We start from the raw sequence: 16,867 nt of genomic DNA, 5'->3' as shown, positions 1-16,867 counted from the left end.
AGAGATTACTGCTGACATTCAACGTAAGAAAGGGTGGAGGGAGAGAACTTACTAGCAGAGGCGTCCCAAAACTTTACRGTTCCATCWGCGTGTCTGCACAAAGGATAAAAGACAGGGAAAGAGGTAAAGAGCAGTCTATTTCTAAAACTGTAGCAGAATTAGACATTCCCACTCTCATGCTTCTACCGATGATAAACACCAGAGGAGCAGAGGAAACCTTTACTACGTCCTGTCCGAATAAATAGAACCAGTGACTCAATGTTTGCTCACACCCACTGGGAACAGACGTCAATTCTACGCGCATTCCACATTGGTTCGAGGTAATTTCATTGAAATGACGTGGAAACAACGTTGATTCAACAAGTGTGTGCCCAGTGGGCAAGCTTTAAAAAAAAAAAAGGTCTCCATCCAACAGTATGGAACCCACTGACTCACCCTGTGACGATTACCTCTGGGTAGGTCTGTGAGCCTAATGTCCACGTACCGCCACTCACTGGCCACTCCTGTCCGGAATAAGACAGTTGGTCATGGACTGAAAAGTTCCCGAACGGAATTTAGTTTTTTGTTGTTGTTTGCTTTAGTTTTACTTTGTCATTGTCTGACCTGTGACCTGTAGCGTACCTTGTGGCTGTAGCCAGTCTTCTTCTGCTTGGCCCCTATGGAGTAGAGGATGGGGATGATGTCAGGAGGGCATTCAGCGAAGTAAGCCGTACAGGTGACAGGAGACTCGTGGATGTCCATTGGGTAGGGGTTCTCAAAGATGGGGAAGCTGCAAAAGGGAGAGGGAACTGTTATTGCGTGCATGTAGAGTTCTCACAAGGGAGACGTGGACGTATGTGACTGCTACAGAATGTTATCACCAAAAGATCTAAATAGCAAAGAAGCAAAAGGTACAGTGCTCTAGCTCTGAGCATTGCAGTTTATGTACACTGAGTGGACAAACCATTAAGAACACCTTCCTAATATTGAGCTGACCTCAGAACAGCCTCAATTGGTTGGGGCGTGGACTCTACAAGGTGTCGAAAGCGTTCCACATGGATGCTGGCCCCATGTTGACTCCAACACTTCCCACAGTTGTGTCAAGTTGGCTGGATTGTCGTTTGGGTTGTGGACCATGCTTGATTCACACAGGAAACTGTTGAGCGTGAAAAACCCAGCAGCGTTGCAGTCCTTGACACAAACCGGTGCGCCAGGCACCTACTACTTCTCTCCTTCATCTACACTGATTAGGTGTTCCTAATGTTTTGTAGTGTATATCTAAYGGGTATTTTTGCAGGAGATAACCTYACCCAGGTCACCACTTAAGTTCTTCCCAGCACCGTATTGTCCAATTAGTGTTTCTTATCAACATCCTTATAATGTTAACACAGCTACTGATAACTAGCTTAGGCGTCCCTGTCCCTCCTTCAGCCTCCTCCATCATAGTGCTGATGTATCATCTACAGAGAGTGTCAATGAGGCTATTTTAAGAAGAGCAGTGGACATAGGTGTGACAGTGTCACAGTGACATGGTCTTTGTCTTGCTTCCTTAGTGATGATGACACTTTAGTGACAGACAGCTGACCGGAGTGGCAGTGGACTAAGGTTCTCTCAAGGCAATGTGACACATTTGGGTGGATGTGGTGGATGTGTGCTGTGTATGTGTCTGTGTGTGTTTATTTTCTTTGTTTTAATGGCCATCTGTGACCCTCTCTCTTAATCAGCCAATGGAATGTGTCGATAGTGTGTCTATGTTTCAATCCATTTGTCATGACTTCCGCCGAAGTCGGCTCCTCTCCTTGTTCGGGSGGCGTTCGGCGATCGACGTCACCGGCTTTCTAGCCATCACCGCTCCATTTTTCATATATCCATTTGTCTTGTCTTGTTCCATACACACCTGGTTTTCATTTCCCCAATCAATCTACATGTATTTAACCCTCTGTTTCCCATCATGTCTTTGTGTGTAATTRTTTCATGTTATGTGGTGTTTGATTTATGCGCTTGCCTTTTATTTATGTTCCGTTTTTTGAGCGCGTTTGTTTATTGTAGTGCTCTCGTTTCCGAACGGAATATAAATGTGCGCCTGTTAACTACACTCTGCTCTCCTGYACCTGACTTCGCCTCCAGTACACGACATAACACCATTGATGCTGTTTGGGACTCTTATAGCTGTTACGTGGTGTTAGAGGGCTGTTACACCTCCTGTCACATCGAGTCACATCAGGAGGTGACAGTCTGCTCCCCTCTGGACCACAGCAGGGCACCTCACTGCAGGAGGGTGTGTGTGTGTGTGTGTGTGAGTGTGCGAGTGTGCGCGTGTGTGTGCGTGTGTGTGTACATACTTGCTCTGTGTCAGATCCACCACGATGAAGTCCTTTTCTAAAAGCACAACCACTGCATAAGGATCCTGGACCTCTGTAGACAGTCACATAGATACACAGAGTAGTGAATTACATTCATACACAGAACCAATAGATACAGTAGACATAGAGAACGTAATACTGTGGAAATCCTTCACTCCAATACTTTAAATAGAAATGTAAATATATGAATGTGTACGTGTGTGTGTGCGAACGTGTGTACTTTGTACTAAAGTCCCTGTTCCTCTGCTCTCCCAGGTATGGGACAGAGAGAGAGCAGATATAGTAATTTAAGGTCTCACAGAGGCACTCATTATCATCACACCTTTCACTCAAATTAGACTAATTATCAAGGGGAGAGAGAGAGAGACAGAGAGTAAGAGTCAGCAAGTGAGTGAAAGAGAGAGGGCCAGTGAGAGAGAGAGAGAGGGGGGGGGGGGCTTTTACTCCATCCTTCAAACCCAACCTACTGACCTGCACCCCCCCCAACCCTCCACTCACCGTTGGAGTATGGGGTGTCACAGAGTACTAGGAACTCTACAATAGGGTGGTCCATCTCCAGCACCGTGATGGCCTTGCCGTGCATGATGGTCAGGGTGGGCCTCCTTCCACCGGACTTGTCATATGACAGACCCCCAGAGAAGATGACATAGGGCTCACTGCTGCGGAAACAAAGACAAACAGGTCGTAAGGACTGACATTATCGTGATCTTATGTCAATATCATGATAGAGTGACCAAGTGTCGCTATGAAATCCAGGAAATATTTCATGTTGGTATAACATAGGATGATCGGTCACGAGAGCGTTCGTGAACTTGTCACACAATAGATGGACAGTAAGCTGTCATGGATGATCATGAAAAACATCATGTCCTGTTTACGACAGACAGCTGATGGTCCGCTGACACACCATCCAAGCTAAGCCTTCCCAACAAAATAAACCATGAAACTACGAGAAACATCACAGTGTCTAAAATAAGTGAAAAATTAAATCAGAACTACAGTATAATATAGATACTTAAGGAGGAATATAAAAAATTCACATGGCAGGATAGCGATGTACAGTATATTTCAGCCAATGGTGCCCTTCCTTCCCACATGGCTGCTTGGCATAATTCTTCCTGTCTATCTCAGTGAGTCCGCGAGAACAGAGAGAGACAGTTAGCCCACAGCCCACAGAATGACTGTGAATGGGTTTGTCTGGTCTGGGCCAGACTAACACAACCGCACAAGGGCACAGCGGTCATCAGAGACAACCACCCACGGTCACAACGGGCATCATGATCAGACACAATCCACCCACGGTCATGATGACCATCAGAGACAACCCCCCACGGACCTGACGGTCACACCGGTCATCAAACACAAGCACCGCCACGTCTCACGGTCTCAAATGACCATCAGACACAACCACCCACCGGTCATCAATGGCACATCAGACACAACCACCCACGGTCCACATGGCCATCAGACACAACCAACCCACGGTCAAATGGCCATCAGAACAACCACCCACGGTCACAATGGCCATCAGACATAACCACCACACGGTCACAATGGCCATCAGACACAACCACCGCCAACGGTCACAATGGCATCCAGACACAACCACCCACGGTCACAATGGCCATCAGACACAAACCGCCCACGGTCACAATGGCATCAGACACAACACCCACGGTACAATGGTCATCAGACACAACCGCACACGTTAAAGTCAGCGGTCCTGGCCGTGAGTACAAGAGCGTTCTGCTGTTTTCTCTCAGCATTACAAAGCGTGGTCACACCCTGAAAGGCAGTCTAAAGTGTCTCGGTCTCAGAGGTGCACCTGTACTTCCTTGTCTATCTAGCCCTTTAAATATCAACTTCACACAACTACAACTATATGATTACAAGCCTCCACTGTAATTGACTACCACTGAAGGGAGAAATAGGAAGAGAAAATTAGGACAATCATGCATTCCAAACAGACAACACAGAGCTCAAGCCAAGAGGGAATTCTGCTTCAGAGGCTCCTATCAATCCATGTCTGGAGATGAACGCTTCTTAACAGTTCCCTGGTACAGGCTCCTTGTAAAGGCTCCTGGTAAAGGCTCCCTGGTAAAGGCTCCCTGGTAAAGGCTCTGTAAAGGCTCCTGTTAAAGGCTCCTGGTAAAGGCTCCCTGTTAAAGGCTCCTGTTAAAGGCTCCTGGTAAGGTTCCCTGTTCAAGGCTCCCTGTTAAAGGCTCCTCGTAAATGCTCCCTGGTAAAGGCTCCTGTTAGGCTCCCTGGTAAAGGCCCTGGTAAAGGCTCCTTGTTAAAGGCTCCCTGGTAAAGGTTCCCTGTTAAAGCTCCATGTTAAAGGCTCCCTGTTAAAGGCTCCCTGGTAAAGGCTCCCTGGTAAAGGCTCCCTGTTAAAGGCTCCCTAGTAAAGTCTCCCCTTGTAAAGGCTCCCTGTTAAAGGCTCTCTGGTAAAGGCTCCCCTGTATTTTGTACTGTTTTCTGTGATAGAAAGCCAGCGGATGACTCAGACCTATYTGGAGCTCGTTCATACCAGGTTTCACTTCTGAACAACAAGCTGTGATCAAAATAGTTTTTGGCAAATACAAACATCGGAAACTTGACAAATACATTTTTCACTACAGGGGAACTGCTCTTGGCAATCATTTGAAATCTCATAGGAAAAACGTCTCTATTTGAGGGTAAATGGAATAGAAAGCAACAACCTTTATGAAAATCCCGCTGCCTGAAAAGTGGTTATGGCAAACACATTTCATTTTACAGAACACAAGGCAGCTTCGCCTGGCACTAGAGTACCATGTTGGTTAGTACAGTACAGGGTGTGATGCAGGGATCTGGGATCTGTTGGGTAGGTGTATGAGATGAAGAGAGGCAGAGTATTTACCTGTTCCTGGAGGTCTTGTATTCCACCTTGAGGATGGGCTTACACGACTCTTTCCTCCCGTCCTTCAGTATCTTCCCTGGGGAAGACGAAAGAAGGGGAAGCCATGTTGGGTACGTCAACTAAATAAGCCAGTTATGTTGTTTTTATCCTCATATCATTAGATAGTTATTACTTTGTTGTCCAAGCTTCTTCACCACCATCTCTCTTCAAATCAAACTGCAATTTTAAATTGATTAAAGTGTAATGTACTGCTAAGACAGCAGAAGACAACAAACCCTCTTATTGAGTGTGCACATTCTTTTCAACAACAGTTTTGGGCTTTTTCACCATTGACGAATCTGTTTCTCTCTAAGTCCTATCCTCTCATGCAAATGACTGTGATTAACAAGCCTGGGAGTGGCGTGCTGTCGAATAGATCATGTTAAATAATGTGGTGGCTGGCGGGTGAGCTGCACSTACGTTTTTTACATTGTTTATCTCTTCTGAACTTTATATAAAGGCAGTATTCCCTGTTCCCGTTCGAAGGTAAATTACTTTTGGCCGTCACGAATCAGACTTAAATAAATACCCAGAGGACTGTCTCTCTGCGTTCAAAAAACTGAGTCAGGGAAGAAACAAGGAATAAAGGGTGATGTCCGACTGATCCAATACCAGGCCTATACTCAACTAAAATTGATGTGGCAGCAATAAAGCCTCCTTGAAGACCCCAAACCTTGACCCAGAAAATATAAAAAACTATCGGCCTATAACGAATCTCCTCTTCCTCTCAATAATGTTTGAAAAAGCTGTTGCGCCAGCAACTCACTGCTTTCCTGAAGACAAACAATGTATACGAAACGCTTCAGTCTGATTTTAGAMCCGATCATAGCACTGAGACTRCACTCGTGAAGGTGGTAAATTGCTTTTTAATGGCGTCAGACCAAGGCTCTGCATCTGTMCTCGTGCTCCTAGACTTGAGTGCTGCTTTTGATACCATTGATCACCGAACCCAAATTGGTCTACACGGACACGAAGTTCTGGACAGGTTTAGATCTTATCTGTCGGAAAGATATCAGTTTGTCTCTGTGGATGGTTTGTCCTCTGACAAATCAACTGTACATGTTGGTGTTCCTCAMGGTTCCGTTTTAGGACCACTATTGTTTTCACTATATATTTTAACTCTTGGTGATGTCATTCGGAAGCATAATGTTAACTTTCACTGCTATGCGGATGATACACAGCTGTACATTTTGATGAAACATGGTGAAGCCCCAAAATTGCCCTCCCTGGAAGCCTGTGTTTCAGACATAAGGCGGATGGCGGAATTTTTTTAACTTTTATACTCGGACAAAACAGAGATGCTAGTTCTAGGTCCCAATAAACAAATATATATTCTGTTGGATCTGACAACTAATCTTGATGGTTGTACAGTTGTCTCAAATAAAACTGTGAAGGACCTCGGCTTTACTCTGGACCCTGATCTCTCTTTTGACGAACATATCAAGACTRTTTCAAGGACATCTTTTTTCCATCTACGTAACATTGCACAAATCAGAAACGTTCTGTCCAAAAATKATGCAGAAAAATGTATCCATGCTTTTGTCACTTCTAGATTARACTACTGCAATGCTCTACTTTCCGGCTACCCAGATAAAGCACTAAATAAACTTCAGTTAGTGCTAAACACGGCTGCTAGAATCTTGACTAGAACTAAAAAAATGTATCATATTACTCCAGTGCTAGCCTCTYTACACTGGMTTCCTGTTAAGGCTAGGGCTGATTTCAAGGTTATTACTRCTAACCTACAAAGCATTACATGGGCTTGCTCCTACCTATCTTTCCGATTTGGTCCTGGCGTACATACCGACACGTAAGCTATGGTCACAAGACACAGGCCTCCTTATTGTCCCTAGAATTTCTGGAGGCAGGGCTTTCTCCTATAGAGCTCAATTTTTATGGAATGGTCTACCTATCCATGTTAGAGACRCAGACTAGGCCTCAACCTTTAAGTATTTTTTGAAGACTCATCTCTTCAGTAGGTCCTGTGATTGAGTGTAGTCTGGCCCAGGGGTGTGAAGGTGAACTGAAAGGCACTGGGGCGGAGAACCGCCCTTGCTGTCTCTGCCTGGCCGGCTCCCCTTTCTCCACTGGGATTCTCTGCCTCTGACCCTATTACTGAGTCACTGGCTTACTGGTGCTCTTCCATGTCGTCCCTAGGAGKGGTGCGTCACTTGAGTGGGTTGAGTCACTGACCTGTCTCAGCCTCCAGTATTTATGCTGCAATAGTTTATGTGTCGGGGGCTAGGATCAGTCTGTTATATCTGGAGTATTTCTCCTGTCTTATCCGGTGTCCTGTTTGAATTTAAGTATGCTTCCTCTAACTCTCTCTCTCTTTCTCTTCTCTTGGAGGACCTGAGCCCTAGGACYATGCCTCAGGACTACCTGTCTTGATSACTCYTTGCTGTCCCCAGTCCACCTGCTGTCCCCAGTCCACCCCAGTCCACCTGCTGCTGCTACAGTTTCAACTGTTCTGCCTGCAGCTATGGAACCCTGACCTGTTCACCGGACGTGCTACCTTGTCCCAGACCTGCTGTTTCGACTCTCTCTCTCTCTCTCTCTCTACCGCACCTGCTGTCTCTAACTCTGAATGATCGCCTATGAAAAGCCAACTGACATTTACTCCTGAGGTGCTGACCTGTTGCACCCTCTACAACCACTGTGATTATTATTATTTGACCATGCTGGTCATTTATGAACGTTTGAACATCTTGGCCATRTTCTGTTATAATCTCCACCCGGCACARCCAGAAGAGGACTGGCCACCCCTCAGAGCCTGGTTCCTCTCTARGTTACTTCCTAGGTTCCTGCCTTTCTAGGGAGTTTGTCCTAGCCACAATGCTTCTACATCTGCATTGCTTGCAGTTTGGGATTTTAGGCTGGGTTTCTGTACAGCACTTTGTGACATCGGCTGATGTAAAAAGGGCTTTATAAATACATTTGATTGATTGATTGACTGATGTTCGACTGATCCAATACCAGGCCTATACTCAGCTCAAAGTGATGTCCGACTGATCCAATACCAGGCCTATACTCAGCTCAAGTGATGTCCGAACTGATCCAATACTAGCCTACTCAGCTTCAAAGTATGTCTGGCGATGCATAAGGCTATAACTAGCTTAAAGTGATGTCGGATACTGATCCAAATTCCAGCTATATTCTCTATCATTACCCCCCGAATAAGTGAGTTGCATGATCACAGATCACGGACTATTACTCAGCTCAAAGTGGATGTCCGACTGATCCAATACCAAGGACCTATACTCGCTCAATGATTCCGAACGCAGTCAAACCAGACTATACTCAGTATGGAGTCCTGAGTCAACCAGCCATTACAGCTAAAGTGATTGTTGACTTGATCCACATACGCAAGGCCTAATCTAAATTACAAGGATAAGGATGTACAGTATATTTCAGCCAATGGTGCTTCTTCCCACAGTGCTGCTTGGCAAAAATCCTGCCTGTGTTTCAGTGTGAGTAGAGCAGACAGAGAGAGACGTTATCCACAGCCACAGAGTTACTGTGAAGTGTTAGTCGGGTCTGGGCCACCACAGGCACGGCGGTCATCATGATCATACACAAACACCACACGTAATGATAAGACTCTCAGGGGACTAACACGCTATGGTCCTGATAGATTTTGGTCCTCTGTTGTCCTATTACATCACAGTGGGACAGCAGTCAGATAGACAGACAGGCGTTTTCCCTGAGTGTCTGGTGGTCTTTCATGAGGGACACAGGGTTAAAGTATGCTCGCTAACACCAGAACCATCGAACAGTTCAGAGAGAAGGCCGTGGCAGGAACGGAGATTTTGCTCATTTGCAATCAGCTTCATAGAGTATTCAGCAATCATGACACTGACTTGAGGCACTTATTCATCTGCTGTGGGTGCCAGAGTTTAAGCTCAGCGACATTGGAAATTCTATGGACTACAGTCACTGTAACATTTGATGTACGGAGAGGTTTTATCTTTAAAGCACTATAATTGATGCATGTGTTTTCGAAGTGTCTAGATCTGCAAATTCATCTACATTTCAACGTCCCCTCAATGTACTTGACCGCATGTACTGTGTCACTACATTGGGGTCAGGGCTGTAGGGTCTTAGATCATAGGTCAGAGGTTATGTGTGTGTGTGTCTCGTGCGCGCGTGTTGTGTGTGTGTGTGTTTGTGCATGTGTGCGTTGTGTGTGTGTGTGTGTGTTGTGTGTGCGTGTGTGTCGTGTGTGTGTGTGTGTGTTGTGTGTGTGTGTGTGTGTGTTTGTGTGTGTGTTGTGTGTGTGTGTGTGTGTGGGTGTGTGTGTGTGTGTGTTGCGTGTGTCTGTGGTGTGTCTGTGTGTGTGTGTGTGTGAGTGTGTGTGTGTGTGTGTGTTGTTTGTGTGTGTGTGTGTGTGTGTGTGTGTGTGTTGTGTGTGTGTGTGTGTTGTGTGTGCGTTTGTGTGTGTGTGTGTGTGTGGTGTGTGTGTGTGTGTGTGTGTGTGTTGGGTGTGTGTGTGTTGTGTGTGTTTGTGTTTGTGTGGTGTGTGATGTGTGTGGTTGTGTGTCTGTGTGTGTCTGTGTGTGTGTGTGTGTGTGTGTGTGTGGTGTGTGTGCGTGTCTGTTGGTGTGTTTGTGTGTGTGGTGTGTGTGTGTGCGTGTGTGTGTGCGTGTGTCTGTGTGTGTCTGTGCGTGTGTGTGCGTTGTGCTTCGTGCGTGTGTGTGTTGGTGTGTGTGTGTTGTGTGTGTGTGTGTGTGTGTGTGTGTGTTGTGTGTGTGGTTGTGTGTGTGTGTGTGTCAGTGTGTGTGTGTGTGTGTGTGTGTGTGTGAGATGTGTGATGTGTGTGTTGAGATCATGTGTGGTGGGTGTGTGTATGGGAACGTTCTCACCGTGAGGGTAGGTGATCTGAATGGGCCTCGCTGTGTTTCTCAGGTTCCACATAGTCAGGCTGCCATCTGAGTGGCTGCACATGAACTGCTTCCCCTCATGATGCCAGCTAACAGAATGGATAGCCTGGAGAGAGATGTAAAGGGTATAGGGAAGGAGGGAGGGAGGGTAATGTGAAAAGAGAGATAAACAGAGAGAGAGAGACAGATATTATTACAGTTACTGATCAAAGAAATAGGTTGTTACTTTTATTATCATTCCCTTTCTATTACAGTTATTGATCCAAATAAATATCGGTGATGATTATTCCCTCACTCTTTGCACAATATAAAAAATCCCCCTGCCCCAGATTCTAAATGTTTTCGTCCTCTCACCAAGTTCCTGTTAACGTATGCATGCACTACTGCTGGAAGTACTCCTATTAGWTTGACTTGGTAGGACAAAATGGTAAGAATAYAACTGTCAAATGTAAACTGTGCCCAGGCAAGAAACAACTCTCCACTGCTRTAAACACAACTTCCAATCTCTTGAAGCATCTGCAAAGGCAACACACAAACACAAAACTCGTTGCGAAAGACCCCCAAGACCTGACCACTGCTGCTGAWAATGACTGTAGGCCTACCTCATCCAAACAACCAAGGCTTGATTTTAATCGTTCAGGAGGACAGGCTGTAACCCAGAAACTGCTGGACAAGCTTATAGCTGGGTATGTAGTAGAAGAAATGCTGCCCTTATCCACGGTAGAATCCACCAAAATGCCGATGACGCATCATTTTGGGTTGTAACGCAAAAGTAATATAACAAGTAGTGTAATGAATTACTTTTCCTAGGGAGTAATCAGTAAAATAATAATAAGTAATATATAACTTTTTGGGGGAGTAACAACACCAACCTGAGGATAGAATGCAGTCCTTCAACCACAGTTAACCTAGCTGCTAAAACAAATGAGTGCTGTCCCTCAACTAATCTGGTGTTAAATGAGAGAGGACACGACTAGAGCTGGACTGATTAGGACAGTGAGAAGGATCAATACCACTAACTACGCACAGAACTGGAGAGCTCCGGAAAACAAGGGGAGGAGAAAGAAAGGAAATTGACAGGTGTAGAAAATACAGTCTTACATGTAACATTCGATGAATGACACAGGAGAAATCAATGTTGCCAAGCAATTAGTTAAGCTCAGAAGCGACAGTGACTCTTATTTTTCTCCCCTAGACTGCACACACACGAACAAACGAACGCACTTATTTATTTATTTACAGATATGACCCTATTTGTATGGTTCTGTAGGACGAGTTCAGGTGTGTTAGTGAARGTCTTTGACGTTGCTTGCCTGTGATATTAAAGAAGCCAGAAATGACTTGGGAGGATTCATGAGCCAGTTAATCAAACTGCACTAATGAAAAACTATAGGTTTCAGCAGAGAGCTCATCTACCAGCCTTTGAAATGGGGTTTGCTTTTTATTCCCGGAAAGTGAGTGATATGTATACGGTACATATATAAAAAAGAGGGCGTGTTGTAAAATCTAAAGCTCCAATGCATCGGCCTCTTCTGTGATGAGCATCGGCTCCGAACGGAGCGTTGTGTGATATCTGGAGCGCTGCTATTTATCCTCCCGTTCCTCTCTTCTCCCGGCTCGCATCGGAGCGTCACACAAAGAGCCTTCCTTAATGAATCATGGCAGAGTGAGAGCTCCTTTTGTCCTACGCGCCCCCAGCTTTTGTCTAGGCTGCCATGGCGATGCCTCTCCCTTGTCATGTTCTAAATCCTCTTTGATGGTGAGGCCTAGCAACGTGGAGCCACCAGAGACGGGTATCCATCATGCATCACACTGGGTAATTAAGACTGACAGATCTGTTCTAATGACACCTCTTTGGAAATAAGGGGAGGAATGTATAGGTTTAAATGATCCCTGAAGGGGGGAGTTAGGGGCATATAGGTTACAAATCATGTACACTGTCAATATTTAATCAGATAGGGCCCTTACATCGTCCCTGATTGTGTGACCTTACGTAAACATACTTTTAAGGGACTCTTAATGAACCCTAAGAAAGCATCCATGTAAAAGAAGCTCCCACACGGTCTTTGTAAACCTTACATCAGACAGTTCATGTGGGTGAAATCACTTGTTCAACTGTCTGCTAGAGGGAGGGAGAGATAGAGAGAGAATGAAAGAGAGTACTCACCTCATCGTAGTAGATTCTGAAGTCAACCTTCTTGGCTCGGAGGTCCCACTGGACTACTGTTCCACTCTCAAACCCTATCAGCAACTGTGGAGGAGGTAGAGGGGGGACGACAGGTAGAGAGGGGGAAGACAAATAGAGGGTGGGGAGACAGGTAGAGGGGGGAGACAGGTAGAGCGGGTAAGACAGGTAGAGGGAGGGGAGACAGGTAGAGGGGGAAAGACAGGTAGAGGGAGGGGGAAGAGAGGGAGAGGGGGAAGAGAGGTAGAGGGGGAAGACAGGTAGAGGGAGGAAGACAGGTAGAGGGGGGAAGACAGGTAGAGGGAGGGAAGACAGGTAGAGGGAGGGAAGACAGGKAGAGGGAGGGAAGACAGGTAGAGGGAGGGAAGATAGGTAGAGGGAGGGAAGACAGGTAGAGGAGGGAAGATAGGTAGAGGGAGGGAAGACAGGTAGAGGGAGGGAAGACAGGTGGAGGGAGAAGGATAAAGAAGAGGGAGAGAATTCGAGAGAGGGCCAGACAGTAGAGCGACAGAGGAGGAAATACAGAATGAAATCATTGAACATTGAAATACGAGTCTTATAGACTTGAGCTCGTCTCAGTAAACAGAAACTCTTCCTCTCTCTCCCCCTTTCCAGACGTAGTGGCCCCTGGCTTGTAGCTCCAGTGACCGTGGTTCTCTCCCTGTGGGAGATGTGATTAGAAGGATTGGGAGGGATGATCTTCACCATGAGTGTTCCACTCAGCACACAACCAATCTGCTCCCTCTGCCTGTCTCTCTCTGGCTAGCACTTATCCCTGTGTGTGATTTATAGAGGATTTACTTTTTGGGGAGGAGGACTGGGAGACGTCTGAAGGGTTTAGGAGAGGATGGGATATGGGGCATATATAGAGAGAGAAAAAGAGTGGCCTTTGTCAGCGAAAAATCTMAAATCCACTGGCTCTGCAGTTTGTGATTAATGAGAAACAGCACATACACGAGGTTCGCAGGAATATGCAAAGACGCTGGTCGTGTCCAAATACCCGTACTAGCGTTCAAAATATTAGGTATTTTGGGTATGTGAAAAAATAAAACTTCATAGTAAGTTAACCAAGATGTCATATTCATTTTGCCTTTTTATACAGGGGAATTCACTACATACTATTGAGGAAGAGAATCATCTTTCCAGACCCACGTCTGTCTGACAACAGCTGATAATTAGCTGAGGGAACACGCTATACCGAAATGAAGGAATGGCGGGAATCARCGCAATTGCGCCTGAGATGACGCATTCTCAGAAGGATGAATCTAGTATGCTGATATTCTTTGCTTACTGCGTTCATTTTTACCAAACAGTACGTTTTAAATAGTATGTATTAACCCTGCAGAGAAAATACAGAAGTCTACTTACACACCCACAGAGAGAGGAGTCTACACTTGAAGGCAGAGATGAAACTATACACACCCCCAGGATGAGAGAGAGATAGACAACACAGACCCTAGCACGGAATGAGGAATACACACAGCCTGAGTAAAAGGTAGGATACACAAAGACACACACACACACTCCACTAAGTACACCTTAAGAGGTGCGGAGGGTAATGGCAGTGTCACACAGTGAGACAGACAGAGCAGAAGAGGTGGCACAGCCTGGAAGAAAGGAGTATTTAAAGAAGGGGATCCTCTGGGGAGGGGAGGAGAAGACAGGTCCCTGTAGGGAGGAGAGGAGACACTGAAAGCACAGATCACACACTGTGGAATGGAGAGGAGGTGGGGTGGAAAACAGCCTGTCTTCACTCTGCCACTCTCAGTCCCACATGGGCCACGCACGCACGCACGCACGCACGCACGCACGCACGCACGCACGCACGCACGCACGCACGCACGCACGCACGCAACGCGACGCACGCACCGCACACACACACACCACACACACACACACACACACACACACAGTAGTCCCGTGTGGCTCAGTTGGTAGAGCATGGCGCTTGCAACGCCAGGGTTGTGGGTTCATTCCCCACGGGGGGACCAGGATGAATATGTATGATCTTTACAATTTGTAAGTCGCTCTGGATAAGAGCGTCTGCTAAATGACTTAAATGTAAAATGTAAATGTAACACACATATACCCACGTTCACATGCATACCTGCCTAAATTCCTACCACATAAACCTGCGTTACTGCCAATTTAACCAAAACGGCCCGTCTTTCTATCTCAGCACATACATCACCTTGATTTACTCCAGAAAGTAGTGTGATACTGCTGAAAAAGGTTACCTCCTCACAGGGGACACCAGTGTACATACTGTAGGTAGGCAACATACAGTTGAAGTCGGAAGTTTACATACACTTATGTTGGAGTCATTAAAACGTGTTTTTCACTCCACACATTTCTTGTTARTTAACAAACTATAGTTTTGGCAAGTCGGTAATTATTCCAACAATTGTTCACAGACAGATTATTTCACTTATAATTCACTGTATCACAATTCCAGTGGGTCAGAAATTTACATACACTAAGCTGACTGTGCCTTTAAACAGCTTGCAAAATTCCAGAAAATGATGTCATGGCTTTAGAAGCTTCTGATAGGCTGATTGACATAATTTGAGTCAATTGGAGGTGTACCTGTGGATGTATTTCAAGGCCTTCCTTCAAACTCAGTGCCTCTTTGCGTGACATCATGGGAAAATCAAAAGAAATCAGCCAAGACCTCAGAAAAAACATTGTAGACCTCCACAAGTCTGGTTCATCCTTGGGAGCAATTTTCAAACGCCTGAAGGTACCACGTTCATCTGTACAAACAATAGTACGCAAGTATAAACATCATGGCAGCCCACACAGCCGTCATACCGCTCAGGATAGAGACATGTTCTGTCTCTTAGAAATGAATGTACTTTGGTGCGAAAAGTGCTAATCAATCTCAGAACAACAGCAAAGGACCTTGTGAAGATGCTGGAGGAAACAGGTACAAAAGTATCTATATCCACAGTAAAACAAATCCTATATTGACATAGCCTGAAAGGCCGCTCAGCAAGGAAGAAGCCACTGCTCCAAAACCGCCATAAAAAAGCCAGACTACGGTTTTCAACTGCACATGGGGACAAAGATCGTACTTTTTGGAGAAATGTCCTCTGGTCTGATGAAACAAAAATAGAACTCTTTAGCCATAATGACCATCATTATGTTTGGAGGAAAAAGTGGGAGGCTTGCAAGCTGAAGAGCACAATTCCAACCGTGAAGTACGGGGGTGGCAGCATCATGTTGTGCGGTGCTTTGTTGCAGGAGGGACTGGTGCACTTCACAAAAATAGATGGCATCATGAGGTAGGAAAATTATGTGGATATATTGAAGCAACATCTCAAGACATCGGTCAGGAAAGTTAAGCTTGGTCGCAAAATGGGTTTTCCAAATGGACAATGACCCAAGAATACTTCCAAAGTTGTGGCAAAATGGCTTAAGGACAACAAAGTCAGGTATTGGAGTGGCCATCACAAAGCCTGACCTCAATCCTATAGAAAATTTGCTGGCAAGAACTGAAAAAGCCATGTGCGAGCAAGGAGGCCTATAAACCTGACTCAGTTACACCAGCTCTGTCAGGAGGAATGGGCCAAAATTTACCAACTTATTGTGGTAAACTTGTGGAAGGCTACCCGAAACGTTTGACCCAAGATAAACAATTTAAAGGCAATACTACCAAGTACTAATTGAGTGTATGTAACTTCATGACCCACAGGGAATGTGATGAAAGAAATAAAATGAAATAAATCATTCTCTCTACTATTATTCTGACATTTCACATTCTTAAAATAAAGTGGTGATCCTTAACTGACCTAAACCAGGGAATTCTTACTACGATTAAATGTCAGGAATTGTGAAAAAACGAAGTTTTAAATGTATTTGGCTAAGGTGTATGTAAACTTCTGACCTTAACTGTATACTATCACTCCACACTGCCTCTATCAATACCCACCGTATTGCCTTTACTTGTTCTTGCTCCCTTTACCTACTTCCATGCATTAACTGGCTCTGACATACACACCCACACATTCAGAGAAACAAACACATTAAAACGTCAAACCTCTCGGTGGCAGCATGCACACATTTATAAGTGCTTTTGGGAGGCAGAAAGAGTCTAGATATGCTCTAAGGCTATAAATCAGCAAGAAATATAGCTTCATATCCCATATGAGTCATCTTCACAACAGAAGGTCCTCTCTCTCTCTCTCTCTGTCTTTTTTCCTTCACACTGTCTTTTTTCCTTCACTCTGCTCTTTTTCCCTTCACACCTCTCTCTGTCTTTTTTCTCTCTCTCTCTGGCTTTTTTTCTCTCTCTGTCTTTTTCCTCTCTCTTCTCGTGTCTTTTTTCTCTCTCTCTCTGTCTTTTTCCTTCACTCTCTGTCTTTTTCCTTCACACTCTGTTCTTTTTCCTTCATTCTTCTGTTCTTTTTCCTTCCTCACTCTGTCTTTTTCTCTCTCTCTTCGTCTTTCCTTCACTCTGTTTTTTTCCTTCACTCTCTGTCTTTTTCCTTCACTCTCTGTCTTTTTCCTTCACACTCTCTGTCTTTTCTCTGTCTTTTCC

General features: G+C 45.2%; 1 protein-coding gene across 1 annotated transcript in view; it reads right to left on the bottom strand.

Annotated features, from left to right (window-relative positions):
* Nucleotides 1–16,867, bottom strand: part of stxbp5l (syntaxin binding protein 5L) — a 310,130-nt gene that overhangs the window by 54,794 nt on the left and 238,469 nt on the right. The window contains 8 exon segments of the mRNA XM_023981480.1: nucleotides 53–93; nucleotides 436–503; nucleotides 622–769; nucleotides 2,322–2,394; nucleotides 2,841–3,001; nucleotides 5,224–5,299; nucleotides 10,125–10,248; nucleotides 12,310–12,393. Of these exon segments, the coding sequence (XP_023837248.1) occupies nucleotides 53–93; nucleotides 436–503; nucleotides 622–769; nucleotides 2,322–2,394; nucleotides 2,841–3,001; nucleotides 5,224–5,299; nucleotides 10,125–10,248; nucleotides 12,310–12,393 (775 nt within the window).

Source organism: Salvelinus sp. IW2-2015, linkage group LG36, assembly GCF_002910315.2.
Source record: "Salvelinus sp. IW2-2015 linkage group LG36, ASM291031v2, whole genome shotgun sequence".
Lineage (NCBI taxonomy): Eukaryota > Metazoa > Chordata > Actinopteri > Salmoniformes > Salmonidae > Salvelinus > Salvelinus sp. IW2-2015.
Note: the sequence above shows the minus strand (reverse complement) of the source record. Positions and strands in the feature narration are given on the sequence as shown.